Source organism: Salvelinus fontinalis, chromosome 16, assembly GCF_029448725.1.
Source record: "Salvelinus fontinalis isolate EN_2023a chromosome 16, ASM2944872v1, whole genome shotgun sequence".
Classification (NCBI taxonomy): Eukaryota; Metazoa; Chordata; class Actinopteri; order Salmoniformes; family Salmonidae; genus Salvelinus; species Salvelinus fontinalis.
In genome coordinates, this window is record NC_074680.1 from 12468678 (window position 1) to 12488480 (window position 19803).

Genomic DNA, 19803 nt, shown 5'->3' on the forward strand with positions numbered 1-19803 from the left:
CCTTAACCATTACAAGCACACCCATAACATGATGCGGCCACTACTTTACTTGTGTGATACTTAGTAATGTGTTGGATTTGCCCCAAACATAACTCTTTGTGTATTCAGGCCAAAAAGTGAATTGCTTGTTGCGAACAGGATGTATGTTTTGGAATATTTGTATTCTGTACAGGCTTCCTTCTTTTCAGTCTGCCAATTAGGTTAGTATTGTGGAGTAACTACAATGTTGTTGATACATCCTCAGTTTCCTCCTATCACAGCCATTCAACTCTGTAACTATTTTAATGTCACAATGGGCCTCATGGTGAAATCCCTGACCAGTTTCCTTCCTCACCGGCAACTGAGTTAAGATGGACGCCTGTATCTTTGCAGTGACTGGGTGTATTGATACACCCTCCAAAGTATAATTAATAACTTCACCAGGCTCAAACAGATATTCAATGTCTGCTTTTTTTTTTTTTACCCATCTACCAAAAGGTGCCCTTGTTTACGAGGCATTGGAAAACCTCCCTGGTCTTTGTAGTTGAATATGTGTTTGAAATGCACTGCTCGACTGAGGGACCATACAGATACAGTAATTCTATGTGTGGGGTACAGAGATGAGGTAGTCATAAAAAAAATCATGTTCAACCCTATTATTGCACACAGAGTGAGTCCAAGCAACTTGTGTTACTAGTTAATAGAGTTGAAAAATTATTGGCTGAAGACATTTCAATCAATTCAATCAATTTTATTTTATATAGCCCTTCGTACATCAGCTAATATCTCGAAGTGCTGTACAGAAACCCAGCCTAAAACCCCAAACAGCTAGTAATGCAGGTGTAGAAGCACATTTCAGCTTTAAACCTTTAATAAATGTGTAAAACATGATGGGGTGTTGTGTGTGGGCCAGTGACAGTAACATCAATTTATTCCATTTGAAATTCAGGCTGTAACACAACAAAATGTGGAAAAAGTCAAGGGGGTGCGAATACTTCCTGAAGGCACTGTGTATCTAGCTGTGATATACAATTTGGCAGCCATATTACTTCTAAACTCTCACTACCTATCGACTTAACCCTTGTATTATGTTAAAGAATGCAAGATGTGAAGGTAATTTTTTTTGTTAAATCACAATTCTCTCTCTCTCTATATATACAGTATATATAAATATATATGAAAATTACTACTGTTATTCCATTACATCGTGTTACTATTATTTTACTTTTCAGTTTGTGTAATTTGTAAATGTACATTATTATGTTCCTGGACATTGTTTTGTATATCTGTATATTCTGATATGTACTATACTGTATACACAGACTGTACTCTCTTGTCTACTTATCGTTTAGCTGTATTTTGATTTGTTTGCTATCTCCGTATTGTTTTATGCCCCAGTGTGTTGTCACTGTTATCTCGGCCCTCTCTCGCACGCACGCACACACGCACACACACACACACACACACACACACACGCGCACACACACACACACACACACAGTGTCACGCTCTGTTTTAGCAGTAAACAACCAAACAACTCACCTAGAAATGTAGTTTGTATCTAATAATATGTGTTCCGTCCGACTGTCTACCCTTTAATTTCCCCCAGTCACACACTGTCCACCTAGAGATATAATGATGTCTTTCTGTCTGACACACACACACACACACACACACACACACACACACACACACACACACACACACACACACACACACACACACACACACACACACACACACACACACACACACACACACACACACACACACACACACACACACACAGAGAGAGAGAGAGAGACAGGGTCTGTCCCGTGGGTCCTGCAGTGCGGTTGTTATATCAGGGCTAGGCAGGAGGGCTTTGAAATTGGCCCTTTCCTTCATGTGACAATTGTACCTGCTGCTAGGCCATTAGACCACTTACTGTAGCCCCTCGCTCTCTCACTCCCCACCTCCACCACCGCATGACATGGACACGGTGTTTGTGTCCGCGTGCATGAGACGGTTGGACAATCTGTCCGTCTGCTATCGGTAAACCGGTGTCAGTTGTTATAAGGACCTTTTGTACTTATTTTATCCACCAATTTTTGGGGGTCATTTTTTATTCATTTTTTATTTAACATTTTATTTTACTAGGCAAGTCAGTTAAGAACAAATTCTTATTTACAATGATGGCCTACCAAAAGGCCTGCTGCGGGGACGGGGGCAGGGATTAAAAATAAAAATACATTAAATAAAAATATAGGATAAAACACACATCACAACAAGAGAGACAACACAACACTACATAAAAATAGACATTTTTGCAGAGGCACTTAAATTACGTTTGAAATTAACTTCATATTTCATATTTCAAATGTACAAATGGATAGAATTCCAATGGAAATGTTCCTCTCTCTCTCTCCCCTGGCCACAGTACGTTGGTGTGCTGAATGGTGGGCTGACCAGAGTCCATAGCGCCCTCTATCTATCCTATGGTGAACTGCAGCCTGCTCTCTGCACGGTGGCAGAAAGCTTTAAAGCTCAGACTGTGTGTTCCTTTTCTATCGGAACCATTGTAAGTAACTCAGAACACACACACACGCGCGCACACACACACCAAGCCGTCTGAGAGCTGACCTGAATGAACTTGCCCTCGCCTATTGACTGCTGTGATTGATGCCTGGTCAGCCCAGGTCTGATAATTCCTCTACAGATGTCAACAGCCTGCGACCACAGGGTCATCATCGTCTTTAACATTTCACACACACACACGCACGCACACACACTCACACGCGGTCAGTCACATGCACACTCTCTCACTCACACTCGCACGACAGCAGCAGTCGGCTGCTCAAATGTGTACAATAAAGCACCACCCTACATCCATACATACACTTATCCATGCTTTCCCTTCAATGTGATTAGGCACTCGTGTAAGAGGGATCATGTGTGTGTGAGTGTGTGTGTGCTTGCATGAGTGCGTGTCACACAGACATGACTCCGAGGAGACAAAGGAGGACCTGTGTGACATTTGTGCAATGCTGCATGGCTCTCTCTCTGTGTGTGTGTGTGTGTGTGTGTGTGTTTGAATGAGAGTGTGTGTAGCAGTTATTGACTCATATTGACAGAGGAGCAATCAGTGTGGTTGGCTAGTGCATATTTAAGACCCTCCGTATTCAGTTAGGCAGGAGAGGAGAGACTGAGAGGAGAGGAGGGAGGGGGAGAGGAGAGACTTAGAGGAGAGGAGGGAAGGGGAGAGGAGAGACTGAGAGGAGAGGAGGGAAGGGGAGAGGAGAGACAGAGGAGAGGGGGGAAGGGGAGAGGAGAGACTTAGAGGAGAAGCGGGAAGGGGAGAGGAGAGACTGAGAGGAGAGGAGGGGAAGGGAGAGGAGAGACTCAGAGGAGAGGAGGGGAGTGGAAAGTAGAGGAGAGGAGATACTAAGAGGAGAGGAGGGGAGGGGAGAGGTGTGACTGAGAGGAGAGGAGGGAAGGGGGGAGGAGAGGAGAGACTGAGAGGAGAGGAGAGAGGAGAGACTGAGAGGAGGGAAAGGGAGAGGAGAGACTCAGAGGAGAGGAGAGACTGTGAGGAGAGGAGGGGAGGGGAGAGGAGAGGAGCGACTAAGAGGAGAGGAGGGGATGGGAGAGGAGAAACTGTGAGGAGAGAAGGGGAGGGGAGAGGAGAGACTGAGAGGAGAGGAGGGGAGAGGAGAGGAGAGACAGAGGAGAGGAGAGGAGGGGAGGGGAGAGGAGAGGAGAGACTGTGAGGAGAGAAGGGGAGGGGAGAGGAGAGACTGATAGGAGAGGAGGGGAGGGGAGAGGAGAGACTGAGAGGAGAGGAGGTGAGACGAGAGGAAAGACTAAATTCTAATCATAATCCACAATGCTTACTACCCTGAATCTATACATTTCCACATACCTCAGAAGCCCTAAAGGGGTCACTGTCAACAAGGAGAGACACTAACACAATCAATACATCTGGACCATCCACTACCCCCCCCCCCCCCCCTCCCAAGAAGAGACCCAAAAAAGTTACAAATCTAATACAACAAGTGGAGTTTGACTTGATGTTGTGTTTTTACATTCTCCATAACATTAGACAGAGAGACGTGCAGAGTTGCAGGAAGAAGTTGTGTATCTATGCCTCTAAATGTGTTGATTTGTACTGGGATGTGTGTGGCCTGTTTGTTTGATATGTGTGTGTGTGTGTGTGTGTCCTGAGGGATTTGACTGAACACAGGTACGTTGTTTGTCTGTAGTCTAGCCGCACCGCGGCCGCGCTAACATGTCCTCCTCCCATTTCCATTATAGACACACCAATTAAAATCCATTTCAAATGGCCCCGACACACACACAACACTCTGCTTTCACACACTCACAACACACACCTTTGAAACCCCTCTTTAGTATCTTTTTAATCAATACTCTGCTTTGCTGCTGCAGAGATTGAATGTCTGTATACCTTAAAAACAACAACATTCAATTGAAATGAATAAATTAGAAAGACGTAGCTTTTCCTAAATAGTGGTTGAAATTGAAATGATCAGTCTGTTGTTTGGATTCGTTGGCTTAGTTTGGGACACATTTGAGAGTCATTCATTGTGACATGAGTGTTTCCGTTAGGTCGTTTTTCTATTTCATTGGCCTCAAGAAAAAACATTTTTGGGGAAAAGGGTGATTATTACGATAAGGTATAACAGCTTTCTATATTTTTCTAATTGTCTGATGGTTCAGCTGAATCCAGTGATGGTCATTATCAGCGGTAAGGCTGCGGAAACTCATTTTCCAAAAACAGAAACACACACTGATGTATTTGCAAGCAGTGTGTTAGTGTGTTAGTGTTCTCAATGTATTTCAAAGGTTTTATGGTCCTGTATTTTTGTGTTACTGCAGGTGAGGAGAGAGAGAGACAGAGAGAGAGAGAGAGAGAGAGAAAGAAAGACAGGTGAGAGAGAGACAGAGAGAGAGAGAGACAGAGAGCGAGAGAGAGAGAGAGAGAGAAAGAGAGAGACAGAGACAGAAAGAGAGAGAGCGAGAGAGCGAGAGAGAGAGAGAGAGAGAGAGTGAGAGAGAGAGAGAGAGAGCGAGAGAGCGAGAGAGAGAGAGAGAGAGAGAGAGAGAGAGAGAGAGAGAGAGAGAGAGAGCGAGAGAGAGAGAGAGAGAGAGAGATAGATAGAGAGAGAGGGCCGTACGTCTCTGCTAAAGTATTTGTTTACAGCCAGGAGAAAGCTGCATTGATTCCAACTCATCTTTGTCGATGCATATAGACTGAAGGATACATCATAACAGAGGTATGCCTGGCCAGATGGGTGTGTGTGTGTGTGTGTGTGTGTGTGTGTGGTGTCATAGCCGTCGTAACTCACACCCCATAATGATTTCCTTATATGATCATGGTTTAATTAATAGAAGGATGAACGGATGGCCCTCCTATGATGCCACAGTTATCTCTAGGCAACCAGCGATAGCCGCTCGTTGCTGATGATCAATTAACACAGTGAGAAAATCGGGGAGGGAAATGTTGATTTCATACCACATCCATTTATTTGGTGGACACTAGGTGAAATACAGTATTTATCTTTTATTGGAAAAGTATTAATATAGGATGAGATCCGAGACAGATCAGTCACTTTTTTTGTTCTATGTGTATGCGTCTGCTCAAATACACACACACACACACACCCTTCAAAGCCACGGACCAGATTGGTTTGGGGGGATGTTTTTTCTCTCTGTTCCTCCAAACCTGATAATCACAACACTTCTCTTTCATCTGTACGTCCCCCCTTTCCACCCCTCTGCTCCCTCATCCTCTCATCCATCCAAGGGAGGGAGAGTGTATAACACAGGACAGGGGGAGAGAGAGAATAAAAAAAAAAGATAGGGAAATACATGTTTGACAAAATAGGGTTCACCCCCCTGAGTGTGTGTGGAGCACAGAGCCAGTCAGAGACTATTGACACCCGCTCCTCAGCTGTGAGACACAATAGTTAGCGGAACACCGACGCTCCGGAATTTTCCTAGCAGTGGGAATTGCGCCGTTCCGAGGAGCCGGGAACACAGTCCCTGCTGAGGCTGGAAGGCGGGGAGTCGCTGACATGCGCATGGAAAACAACCCGGACACAGCCAGAGCCGGGAAAACATGGCCCAATCATTCTCAAATCGTTCCCAAATCATTTCTCAATCATTCCACAACAAAGACAGTCCAGAATCTCGGACTGGGAAATGTAATCCCTATTTTACTGCTGAGCTGGTTTTAGGATTTTTCATTTCATTTTCCCTTTTGGATAGTGTGAAAGATACTGAAATTCAATTCCATTATGAAACTAACTGATGTAACATAGCGGGATATCCACCTATTGCTTGAGTGAGGCCAAGCTTGGATTTTCAGCACGTACTTTACTGTGAAATGTTAAAATAACTTGAAAAATACATGTCCCTCTTTGATCTTTTTACCCTGTCTCACTCTGTCCGGCTCACATATGCAGAAATCATAGCGTGAGCAAGCGCTGTTTGAACACATGACGGTCAGAGGAATATTTTAATTTGACTAATTTTCTCACTTTCAGACAGACGGGTAGAGTATTAGACAGCAATAGATAGACAGAGAGAAACAAAGGAAGAGAAGGAAAAGAAGAGAGGATGTGAGAGAATGACAGACTTTTGCCAATAAACAGATGGAACGCTGTATTTGCATGACAGGGCTTCATTCACAACGTTTGGTATCAACCTGGTCTGAGAGCCTTTCTCTCCACTGATAACAACTGCCCTGAGAGACAGAGAGAGAGAGAGAGAGAGAGAGAGAGAGAGTGACAGAGGAAGACAGAGAGAGACAGAGAGAGACAGACAGAGACAGACAGACAGACAGACAGACAGACAGACAGACAGACAGACAGAATGCACTGGTTCTTTAAATCCCCCTCTCCTCACCTCTCTCTCGCTCTTCACCGCTCACTCTCGTTATTCCTCTGCCCCTCCCTCCCTCCGTCCCTCCCTCCTTCCGTCTCTCTCTCTCTCTCTCTCTTTGTCTCTGCCCTCCACTCTCCACCTGCTCAGCTGCTCTCTCTCTCTCCGTGCGTGCAGACCGAGCCCTGCTTCTCTGCCATTGGCCACCCGTCCACCAATGAGCAGCCCGGATGGGCCAGAGGGACTACATATGCAAAGCCTTGCTACATATTAATGAGCTCCAATCGTGGCTTTAAGTCCTTGATTAGAAGAGTGCTGGAGCTTTTGGTCCCAACTAGCTGGCTGCTGTGCCTATAGGCTTGTCACACGGAGGACCACTGTGCCTGATTGCAGTGCTCTGACAGGAACAGAGAGAGAGAGAGAGAGAGGGGAGAGAGAGAGAGAGAGAGAGAGAGAGAGAGAGAAGAGAGAGAGAGGAGGACAGGAGAGGAGGAGGAGAGCAGAAAAAAAACTTTGATTTATAGAGGAGGCTTTCTCACATTATGGTGGCAGTGTGCAGATGGATTCCATAGAGCTTTCCCTTCCTGAATATTTCTCCCTACACTCTGAACAAGAGTAGGTAAATTTGACCTTTTTACTACTTCCTTTCTTACCTCTTGTCGTTGTGAATGCCTTTGACTGTGTGTCTGCCTGTGTGTGTCTGTGTGTGCCGTGCTCGCGTTTGTCAGAGTAGGAGTGTGTGTGTGTTATTTCGTGTGATACTGCGGAGGTGGCCGGGTAGAATGTCAAGGTTGCTTTCCACTGTCAGGTAGTGTGTAAAAATGTGTCTGTTTGACTGTGTGTAACAGTGTAACAGTATGCGTCTGTCTACCGGTGCTGGGCTGCGGTACAGACAGGAGCTCTCACTCAGCGTGAGGAATTGAATTTCTGCCGCTCCACCTGAGTAGGACACACACTCTCTCACACACACACACACACTCTGGCATGTCTATCCCAGCACAGAGAGCCGTACTGCTTGATGATCCACTGTATAATAGAGAGTGTGTGCGTGGTACGGGATGTTTAAGTCTTAGTTTATTAGGTGGGGTCAGTGTGTTCAGTGTGAGGGATGTCCGTCAGCCAGCTGACAGAGTGAGAGGGAACGGACAGAAGCGGCAGGGGGAGGAGGAGGAGGAGAAAGCTCTCTTAAATGCCAGGAGAGCTTGAATTTCAGACAGCCAGCACAGCATGTGGCCCTGCCGCGGCATCGGAGACAACAGTACGCTGCGCCGCTCCGCACGGACACACACACACACACACACACACACGCTGCTCCTTTAGCTAGCGCTTTGCTCTTTTTGGCTTGTGTTAAGGACAGCGTTAAAAATGCAGATTAACTGGCTGGTGGGGCAGGCAGGCGGAGGTGGACAGAGAGGGTCGTGTGTGTGTCGAGTGTTTTATGTAAATACAGAATCAGGGATAGGGAGCATCAATCCCATACCTCTCTGTCTACAGACACACAACCTAGAGAACAGTGACGGTCGCCAGAAGACTAGAAAATAAGTGTTTTAGTTAAGCTGCTTACTTAATTATATTTCACAAATACATTTGGGGAGAGTTCCAGGTGAATTACCTAAAGTGTTGAGTGGAAGTCCTAGTTTTGGAGAAGAAAAAAAATTCCCCAAATCGCACGCTCCTGCCTCTGTTTGTTAAGACTTGGCCTGAAGCAAAGTGAATAGAATGAAGAGAGAACAATAGAGCGATAGATAGAGAAGAGAGGAGAGCTGGACAAGTTGACGTTGTCGGAGTGTTTCTAGTGGAAACCACGGCACTCTTAACCCCTGCCCTGGACTGTCTGAGCGCTGATAACGCTTCTAAAGTGGAGCGTTTCCAGCCTTCTTACAAACTATATACATACACACACACACACACACACACACACACACACACACACACACACACACACAGACCGGAGGTTATTAATATAGAGAGAAAGAACGGCTAGATTGGTAATCTACATAGAGAGAAACGAAAGGTCATTGTAATGCGAAGGTACACAACCCGACCACTCTACCTGTATGCCTACCGACTTTCTGTACGTGTATTTGTGGGGTCGTGTTTGAACAGTGTGTGTGTTATAATGTGGATACGGGTGGGTGTAAAACCCTAGCTTTGGAATATACTTCTCCTCTTCGGAAACCTTGTGTAAAATGACACAATTATTTATTTCTAACTGACACGGGTAAGATGTGAAATGTACATCATTTGGTGGCGTATTTATTTGAGAATTGACTGTATTTGAGAGTATGGTGTATTTGAGCATTTTGTAAGGAGTGTGTGAATTGCAGTGGTGTGACTGAGATATACCTAGAGGAGCTTAGAAAGGGTGAAGGACGTGCAGTTTGTAGGAGACCAGACGATTCAGGAGACAGTCTTTTCTCCTGTCTATAGCGATGGGCTTTAGCCTTGGTTTTCCCCCTGTTCAGTGTCATTTGTGATCCGGGGTTAGAGTCACTTCTCATAGAGAAACACACCGCCTGAATCCCTCTCTTAGTTCCAGCTGTACCCAGGCTTTACTCATAGTCATTACCTCTCTCACCGCTCGCTCCTCGCTCACCTCCTACGTAGAAATTGACGAGTGGGATACTAATTGATATATTATGGATAATGATAATAATAATAACAACAAGTGCCATTTTGACGATTATCATAATTATATTCGCTTCATGCCTGAACATACATTTCATTTGCATGTCATTAAGGGTTTTCCCCTCTTAGTTAGTTGAATTTATTTAATGTGTTTGTTGTTGTGGTTTATTCCTAGAGGTCACGGGGATGTAGAATGCAGATTGTCATGACGGGTTTTCTGATTGAAAGAATAGGGGAATGATTTAAAAGGCTTGGGCCGATTCCTGGACCTGTGAAGGTGTATTTTACGGCGTGTGTGTTTTGTACATTGGATATATCGTTAGATATCGCTGTGTATCTATTTCCCAGGTAAATGGTGGAGCATGTGATTTTTTTTTAAAATTGCACATTGAAATGTTATTAAAAAAAAATCATTGGATGAATATGCACGTACTCGATGCATTATATAAAGGACATGATTTTCAATGTTTGGAATGTGACTCATTAAAAAACGTGCTGTTATTTGAAGTATGTCTTTTCAATGTTTGGAATGTGACTGACATGTTAAACACACCACATTCGTGCTAGAGAATGTGACATTCGGAGAACCGACAACGCGCCCGGTTCTTTTGTATGTGTGCAACATTGTTTTACTGTTCTGCCGAAAGGACAGTCATATCAAATGTCATGATTGTTTCCCATTTTATATTTAGGACATTTAAATAATATACATTCTAAGCACTTGCAAAATTGTATTTTGTTGGAGCTCTTTTCCTGATTTTGCGTTCTCGAGCACGAATGTGGTGTATTTAACATACATGTATGATTTTACTACAGTAACAATTGAACCAAACTGAATATCCCTGTTTAGATTTTAGGGGGATTGGACTGGATTATACCGTCATGCCCGTAATTAAATTGAAAACACAAGATTAATATTTGCATTTACAGTGTAAAATAAATTCTCACTTTAGCTTTACAATTATAATAAAGGCTTCCACTAGAACAGAGTCCCTCCACTATAATAATAGGTCATACCCTAACAGATCTATCATTTTTGAATGAATGGTTTCTAATGGAGAACTGTCCGTGCCTAAGAGACAGCCTCCTCCTTCTATAGATCCCACCACATTCGGATATAACCAGCCAGCCTGAATAAAAGTTTAGGATTTTCGTTTTTTTTCCCTGTCCGTCTCTCGTTCTGTTGTTCTCTGCGTAGAGGAGATGAAAGCACTGGAGGAAGGGATCAGGGGAATCGAAGGGAGATTGCGTAAATTAAATTCCTTTTAATCTCCTTATAAAATCATTTCCTTAAATCATCTGTCAAATCATGTCAATATGTCCCGTGCTGAGTGTGTGTGTGTGTGTGTGTGTGTGTCCGTGTGTGTGTGCATCTATTTTTGAATTTGTGCTGCGGTGATTGTGTATGAATATGTGTGTGTGTGTGCTCATATGATTCTGTGTGTGTGTGGCTTATCCCCCTGCCCAATCAGGATGGTGTGTAAAGGTGTCATAGGATGTGTTTTTTACGCATATGTGTTACCCCGTGGCCCCGGCTGTCCCATTGTCTCCACAAAAAACACACACGGTGGCGGTGGTGGCCCCTGTTGTGCAGGGTGTGAGACATTCCGAGGGTAATTAACTGTGGTTTAAAGAGAGAGCCTCCTGAGCAGACCCGTTCACCCCTCAGAGATGGAGAGAAATGTGTGCGTCTGTGGACGTGCACACACACACACACACACACACTTTAAAATGACATTTCACACGCGTTGACACACACACACACACTCAGCTACTAATGTGAGCAGAAAGCCAAGGATAAAAGAGGAGGCCTTGATGATGTGATTGTAAATTTATCGGATTTATGTTCAATCCATCAGGGTGTGTGACTGGGGTGTGTGTGTGTGTGTGTGCGTGTCAACAAGATCTCACGGTTTGACCAATTTGACTTCAGATGCTGATGTCTGTCCACCTTTCTCCGAACGTCAAATTTCGAAGTCTCTCCAAACGTCAAATTTGGAGGTGTTTTGGACACCCTGGGTTGCTCCGCTGCTGTCTCCTAATTCGGTGCCAGAGTTTACGCCCATCCGCCACCCCTAGTCCACAACACCCTAGCAAAACCCAAGCATACTTGATGGTAATATTGCTCACCGTTGCACCTAGTGGCTGGTTTTAAAGGCATCTCTCGGCGTCATGGACGGACGTCGGATTTCGAAGTGGATCTTGAGCGACCTGGCTGGTTTCCTCATAAAAGCGCTGGCTGAAATAGCCTTAAGACGTACAACGCCAGCTGAGAAACACACAAACGGCCGCTCCATTCCAGAGGTACGCGTCGCAATTAGCAATTACACCCCATGTCGCTGTCGCTACGGAGGCATGAACCCTTCCCACCTTTCAATTCAATTCCCCTGCACTACACTCATCCCCCCCCATCCCTCTGTCTTTCTCTCTCTCCGTCCCTCCGCTCCTCTCGCCCCCCTGCGGATTCCCCTCCTCCGTCATTCAAGTATCCCGTCTCTCCCTTTCTCTTTTTTATACATCTTCCTCTAGAAAAAGAGAGAGAGTGTGAATTGACAGGGGATCGTTTATCATGTCATCTCTGTGATTCGTGATTTTTTTTTCAGCACTAGGAAAAGTGGTCTTTCACCATATCATACCTCTATGGCCAAAGTAATGCAGCTATAATAACACAGATTGCAGAAGCCAAATACATTGTTATTCATGTTTTGTCCTTCCTGTGTGGTTGGAGTAAAGGTGGTTGTTTGATGCAAATTCAGGCCACTGTAAACTATTTAGTAGGTCTGTCTAAGCGCAGGCCTGTGTGTGTGTGTGTGTCTGTGTGTGTGTGTGAGAGAGAGAAACAAGGGAGAGAGAGAGTTAAGTGCTAGGTCTGTTTTGCTTATCAAATAGGGCGGCCTGCTGCTGGTTTGCACTGCCAGGTCACCGGAATTCAACGTCCGTTTATGTCTCAGGAAACTGACCACTAGGGGCAACCGCGAGCGCTGTTTCCTGCCTCTGATTCCAAAGGATGCATGTTCGAATCCAGCGATAGAAAGCTGTTTTGATATTTTGGTTTTAAGGCTATCACAAACGTTAACTTATCTATTTGGAGTTCATGCCTAACCTTAAGAATTTGTAGTTCATTCCGAAACTTAACAATAACCTTTATAAAAAATCATAATTAATGCTCAAACTTAACCCTTAACACTTCAAAATTTGACGTTTGGAACAACTTCAAAATGTGACATTTGAGAAACATGGAGGAACGTCTATTTTGGACGTGCGACTGTGAGAGCATGTTGGGTTTGCAGGCGGCCGGGAGACAGAGACTCTTTGGTCGGTGAGAAGCAGTGTGTGTGGGAAGCAGTGTGTGTGTGGGAAGATCATGGTTTCCAGTGCTCTCACTCACTTCTAATGAGAGGAGACACAGGTGACCGGGACACAATAAAATGCAGATTTAAACTGAAGAGAACCTGCGTGTCTGAGTTCACAAGGTCTCTCTCTCTCCCTTTCTCTCTTTTCCACCTAATTTCCATCTCTCTCTCACACGCTCCGTAGGGACCGTGTTTGAACGCATGTCTGAGTGTGTGCGAATGTTTGTGAGTGTTCTACTCTCTTCTACATGCCGTGGAATGACTCAATTGTCATTATCCTGCAGCAGGGGGAGAGAGAGAGGGAGAGATGGAGAAAGAGAGAGAGAAATGGAGAGAGAGCGGGAGAGTGCAGAGGAGAAATGAATAACCACGCAGAACTCTGTCTGACAGTGAAATATTCCTCCTCTCATCCTCCCATCATGCTTCATGTGTGTCTGATGGGGAGAGAATGACAACACCCCATCTCTCTCTCTTTCTCTCTCTCTTTCTTTCTCTCTCTCTCGTGCTCTCTCTCTCTCCCCCTCCATCTCTCTCTCTCTCTCTCCACCTGGCATCGCCCCCTATCCCCTGTCTCTCAGTTTCTCTCTTTCTCTTTCTCTTTCTCCATCTCTCTCTACTTTAGTGTTGTATTCAGTTGAAACTACAGGGTAGATGTGAGGACCCTGTTTGGAGAAATTATTTTGAACTAGAGTATTGTAGTGAACAAGAGATGTAGGAAAAGGGTTTTAATGTTGTTGTTTTTTTATGTCAATATTTATTTATTGAGTCCGTACATTTTAATTTCCGATCAATTATATAGTTAATTTAATGTATATGAAATGTAAATTAAAATGTGTTAGATATTTTCCCTGGTGAGTCATTCACAGGATTTAAATACTATTGTGTGTCGCTGTTGTTTTATTGAGCTTAATTTGGAAGGAGATCATTGTTTTGCATTTCCTTTTTTAAAGGAGCAATCTGTAGGAACAGACAGACACACTGACTAACCAAAACACCGTCATAAAACAGACAAACAGACATATGTTTCTTGTATGTGTGTGTCTGTACGTCTGTGCGTTGTGGTCGGTGATAAAGAGCAGTGCAGGTTTCGGTTGTGTTGTCACTTAGCCGTGCTTGACCACACCGGCTGCTCTACAGAGCTGTGAGTATTCGTGTGTGCGCGTGCGTGCACGGTATGTGCGTGTGTGTGAACTGCTGTAAGGTCATGCCCGTCCCCTGCGCCCGCGTGCCCCCAGTACCATCCCAGTTCATCAGCCCTTACCGTTCCTACTTCTTAATCACAACAAAGACAACTCTGAATTAAGTGCTAAATAAATATTTTGTGGCCAACACATAAAAAAAAATGTTGGGGTGAAATTATGCGTTTCTTTTTTTACGGTTATTTTTGATTTTTTTTATATAATTATTTAGCTGTTTTATCAACTCAAAGTAGTGTATTTTTTAGAGAATGTTTTGACTGATTAGAGGTTTCTCTTAATTGCATGTTCTTTATGAGACTCTACCGGGCTGCAGAAATAATCTGTCAGCTCCGCAGACTGCGATAAGTGAATAGCACAGTTTACAGGCTAAATGTACTTTTAGGTGAAAATAAACCCAGAAACAGAGTTTGTAGTTAATAGTGTTTGTGTTGTTAAAGGGTTTCCATAGACTCTCATCTCTGAACCCCCTAACCTCTCGACCCCATTTAGAGTGCATTCCTTAAGAAAGCATACCTCCTCTCCCTCTCTCTCCTTCTCCCCCCCCCCCTCTCTCTCTCCCTCTCTCTCTCACCCTCTCTCCCCCTCCCCCCTCTCCCTCTCCCTCTCTCTCACCCTCTCTCCCCCTCCCCCCCCCCCTCTCTCTCTCTCTCTCTCTCTCTCTCTCTCTCTCTCTCCCTATCTCTCTCCCTCTCCCCCTCTCTCCCTCTCCCTCTCTCTCTCACCCTCTCTCCCCCTCCCCCCCTCTCCCTCTCCCTCTCCCCGGGTCAGTCGGTGCTGTCACCTTTCCACAAGCTCAGTCGTATTAAAGCCGACAGTCCATCTGCCACTCACCCCGCTAACAGCTCCCGTCGCTAACACTAATGCACACACACCGAACCCCACCTGCCCCCGACACACAAACACACACACACACGCGCTAATGCTAACACACCATAGCCACTCCGAACTACCCACCTGCTACCTACAGTACCATAACACCGACACCACCTTTACTCAAAACACAGACCAGTATAGAACAGACAGCATGAAGTGAACAGCACGTACACGCTCAGTTTCTCTCTGCTTTCCTCTGGGTGTGTGTATTGGGCTGTCTAGGGGGTTATTGGGGGGGGGGGGGGGGGGCTGAGGAGATGGGGGGGGTGGGGGGGGGTGGGGGGGGGGGCAGGGGGAGGACGGTGGTGATGGTGGCATTTGTGGACCTCGGGGCTCCTGCTTCTGCATTGGGAAGAATGGCACCTGTCTCATCGATCACAGCCTCGCCATCACATATACACGCATACACACACACACACGCGCATGCACGTACGCCGTAATGGTCCTTCGATTCACAGATGGACCAGCAACACTTGAGTGAGTCACTGAGCATTGGCAAGGCATGGACACACACACACACACACACACACACACACACACACACACACACACACAGATACTTGGCGTAATTTGGCTCATTGTTCTGTGTGCTAATCCGTGTATGGTTGTGTGTGTGTTCCTTACATGTTCTGACAGGGGCGTGTAATAGGTTCAGGTAGGACCCTATAGGTTAATGCTCTTTCACAGTCCCTTCTTTTCCCCTCTCTCTCTCTCTCTCTCTCTCTCTCTCTCTCTCTCTCTCTCTCTCTCTCTCTCTCTCTCTCTCTCTCTCTCTCTCTCTCTCTCTATTCTATCTGCCCTCTTTTATCGCTCTCCTCTCCTCCTGTTCTCTCCTACTCTCCTCTCCTCCTGTTCTCTCCTACTCTCCTCTCCTATTGTTCTCTCCTACTCTCCTCTCCTCCTGTTCTCTCCTACTCTCCTCTCCTCCTGTTCTCTCCTACTCTCCTCTCCTCCCATCGACTTTTATGTACCTTCTTTTAAGTACAAAATGTGTCTGTTGTTTTAGTTGTCAAATTATGGTTTTGAAGCTTGTGTTTATTTGTGTAAGCTGATCGTTCTTCCTGAAATAATGATGTGGGTTTTGTTTCCAAAATCAGGAAACATTGCGGCCGTACATGATCATTGTCCGTTATCGTTATGAGCAAATATGACATGTTCTCGTTTATCAAATTCTCCATGTACTGTGTAATGTTAGTTCTGTATAACTTGTGTAGGCCTACATCTGTCGTTTCTTGGCTGGGTCAGGACTTGGTTAGTACCTGACATGCTTCTCCTAAGGGCCCACACCTCCCCCTCTTCCACCCCTCCGTTTTACCACCTCAGTTTGTTTTCTCCCTCTTCTCCTCCGTGGACTCTGAGAGTGCTGAGATGGCAGTTGCATTCTCTCTCTCTCTCTCTCTCTCTCTGTTGTATCTATGTATAGGTGTCTGTCTGGTCTGTCTGTCTGTCTAAGTGCTGTGTATCTCCACTGGGCCCTGTGTTTCACAACATCTTCTGTTCAGAGCTCTTCTCACAATATCTAGCACCAAGGAATGGATGAATGATTGGCTTCAACTGGTTCTGTTGTCTTTGTGTGGGAGTAAATCGCTGTGCTGTTCATCTGTAGTGGTTTAATTGACTTGTGCCTATGGTGGAGTGTGAATGTGGTTTTGATTCTTTGTTGTTGACTGAATTAGGCGTTTGCATGATTCTAACTAAAACAAATATTTTATTTGAAGGCATTTATTTGAGTCCCAATAGTAGTATTTGTTGTTTAATTGCATATATTTCCTGTGAAATAATGCATTGATTATTTTGTGACATTTGTGTAATTCTCATCCTAAAAGTACAAGAAGAAAATGCAGTAGGTTGACTTTTGATATTGTCTAACGCTCCTGCTTGGCTGTATATACATATACATATATATATATATTTATATATATATATATACACTGCATACTAAACCCCTCGCCGCTTCTCTCTAAAGGAATAGACTTTCTCCCTAAATAACCGTTCATATTTTATGAACGTATAAGGTTTAACACTCCATCCGATTATAACGCCATAAAGCGTAATGTAATAAAGCAACGGTGTGCTAATCCCGCTGGCATTTTAGCATTTTTTGCTAATGTAAGTGAATGCGTAGCGCGATGGCAGCTGTATTGATCTGAGCCCCTACAGTAGAGAGCTGAACTGGGGCTTGACCATAGCCGCGTGTTGGAGCCGGCCGTGTCTGCAGAACAGTATTGATTCATCCTGTTCCCTCAACTGGAACTGAAGGCAACACATTACATACACAGGACTTTTTCCACTAAGCCCTAGCCTTCCGGCCTACCCAACCCCAAACACACGCACACACCACCATCAGGACTGAGTGTTCTCTCCCTGTACACACACATACACACACACATACTGTATACACACACACACATATAAACACAAACACACACACACACACGCACGCGCGCACGCACGCACACACACACACACACACACACACACACACACACACACACACACACACACACACACACACACACACACACACACACACACACACACACACACACACACACACACACACACACACACACACAGTGTTCCCGGTGTGTCTGTGTTTGTGTGGTAAACATGTCTTTACCCGTGTGTGACAGAGGTCCATGTTTTGGCAGTAATTACTGGTGCACACACAGAGGTAGCCGCATACACAACACAACATATTACACAGAATTAGAAGATTACGGAAACATCACATTCTCTCATGTTTTATGTTGCTTCCTTAATAATAATAATTATAATATATGTTATTTATAATATACAATGAATGCAATTTTGAATTTCACCAAAAGAGTAACGTTATATGCTGTGTATAAATGTACACACATTGCCAGGGCTCAGTTGTAAATGAGAGCTTGTTCTCAACTGGGCCTACCTGGTTAAATAAAGGTGAACTAAAAGATATCAACATTTTGACTGAATAACATGGAAAGAGAGGTGGAAAGACATAGAGAAAACAGCATTTTATACACATTCCACTGATTTGATTATCCAAATTAAGATGTTGGCTTTTATTTTCAATTACTAGAGTTGACTGTCTATTTTTGACTGTCTATTTTTGACTGTCTATTTTTTTCAGCTCATAATATAAAGCTTTTCTTATTATTAGTTGAAATATCTTTCCCCGGTGTTCTCTCTTTTAATGGGGAACCTGAAAATGTAATAACACACACACAGTTTCCCCTAAATGACGTCAAACCTTCTCGACTATCCGCCATTTTTGGGGGGGGGGGGGGGGGGGGGGGGGGGGGCGATGATTCTGATTCCGTTGCCAGGGGTGACCTTATCACCCTGGAGACAGCTCCTTCCTTGACGCAGAGGCGGGCTTTGATTGACAGCTATTAGTCCCTCCCCTTTCCTTGCTTTTTATCCTGAGACTGGTAATACCGGTACCGTATTAAAACTGTCCAGGAGGGCTTCTATTAACGTCACACACACCCGTCTCCCAGGTAACACTGTCCGTTAAATACTGCCGTTAAACATTTACCTTAAAGGCCTCCGCTGTCCGTGCGGACTGTCGCAGATGTCCGTAAACGTTACCGTAGCTGCAGGCCATTCAAAGTGTCGGTCTGTCGTTGTCGTATATCAGACCACATGGTGTGAATACTGTATTGTACAGGCTGTACCCTCTGTCTGTAGCATCTCTATAGTGTCTATAGATTCAAGGTCGCGTCAGTAAGACTTTTTACGACACAGGTCAACCTCTATAACCATTTCTGTGCATGAAGTATCAGGCCTACTGTTTCTGTGTACTCCCTAGAATCTACAGGCTTCCAGTTTGATAATACTACGTTATGTACAGGCTGACTGTCTGTGTATGAAGTGTCAGGCCTACTGTTTCTGTGTACCTCCAATCCTGACTGCTGGCCTCTTATCTGACCCCCTGTCCCCCTGTGATTCTCTGTGTTGTAGAATGAACTTATCAAAGGCCCAGGTTAATAGTGAAGATAAGTACGGCAAATGCGGCAGCGCCTGGAGAATGCAACAGACTTACGACCTCGATGCCACTCACATGCGTGACGCACATGCACTTTATAACCCAAGGTAAGAGCGGAAAACAAGCCACACACACACACACGCACACACACACACACACACGCACACACACGCACGCACGCACACATACACACACACACTCGCACACACACACACACACACACACACGCACGCACACATGCACACACACACGCACGCACACACGCACACATACACACACACACTCGCACATCAAAAGCGAATTCAAACTACTGCTGTTTCTTCCATGTCTCAATGTCTTAGTTTGTGTGTGAAGATAATTTGATATGATTTAATTTAAAAAATGATCATCCCCATTAGCTGATGTCATTGGCGACAGCTAGTCTCACCGTGGTCTGTCATATAACGAATAAAACATTACAGGCAAAATACTTTACCATTGACATACATGAAAAAACATTAACAGGTTGTGTGTGTGTGTGTGTGTGTGTGCATCTATCAGTTCCACACGCATGTCAGTACATAAACAGAACAAATAGGTCACATGGAGGAGAGGCGTTGTGCCGTGAGGTGTTGCTTTATTTGTTTTTTAAGATAACATATATTGTTTGTGTGTGTGTGTGTGTCATGTAGGCCTATATGTACTGTACATATGTTTGTTTCATACCTGCATGTCCGTGTGTGTGTGTGTGTATGTGTGTGTGTGTGTGTGTGTGTGTGTGTGTGTGTGTGTGTGTGTGTGTGTGTGTGTGTGTGTGTGTGTGTGTGTGTGTGTGTGTGTGTGTGTGTGTGTGTGTGTGTGTGTGTGTGTGTGTGTGTGTGTGTGTGTGCGTGCGTGTGTGTGTGAGTGATGTCCTTGTTTGTAATACTATCAGTAT

At 44.7% G+C, this 19803-nt stretch overlaps 1 protein-coding gene across 1 annotated transcript in view; it reads left to right on the top strand.

The window, feature by feature from the left end:
• The first annotated feature begins 7148 nt into the window (after window positions 1-7148).
• The window catches only part of LOC129812489 (estrogen-related receptor gamma-like), a 102457-nt gene continuing 89802 nt past the window's right edge, over window positions 7149-19803 (top strand). Inside the window, exons 1-2 of the mRNA XM_055864107.1 lie at window positions 7149-7476; window positions 18863-18994. Of these exons, the coding sequence (XP_055720082.1) occupies window positions 7421-7476; window positions 18863-18994 (188 nt within the window). The 5' untranslated portion in view covers window positions 7149-7420. The remainder of the gene's footprint in view (window positions 7477-18862; window positions 18995-19803) is intronic.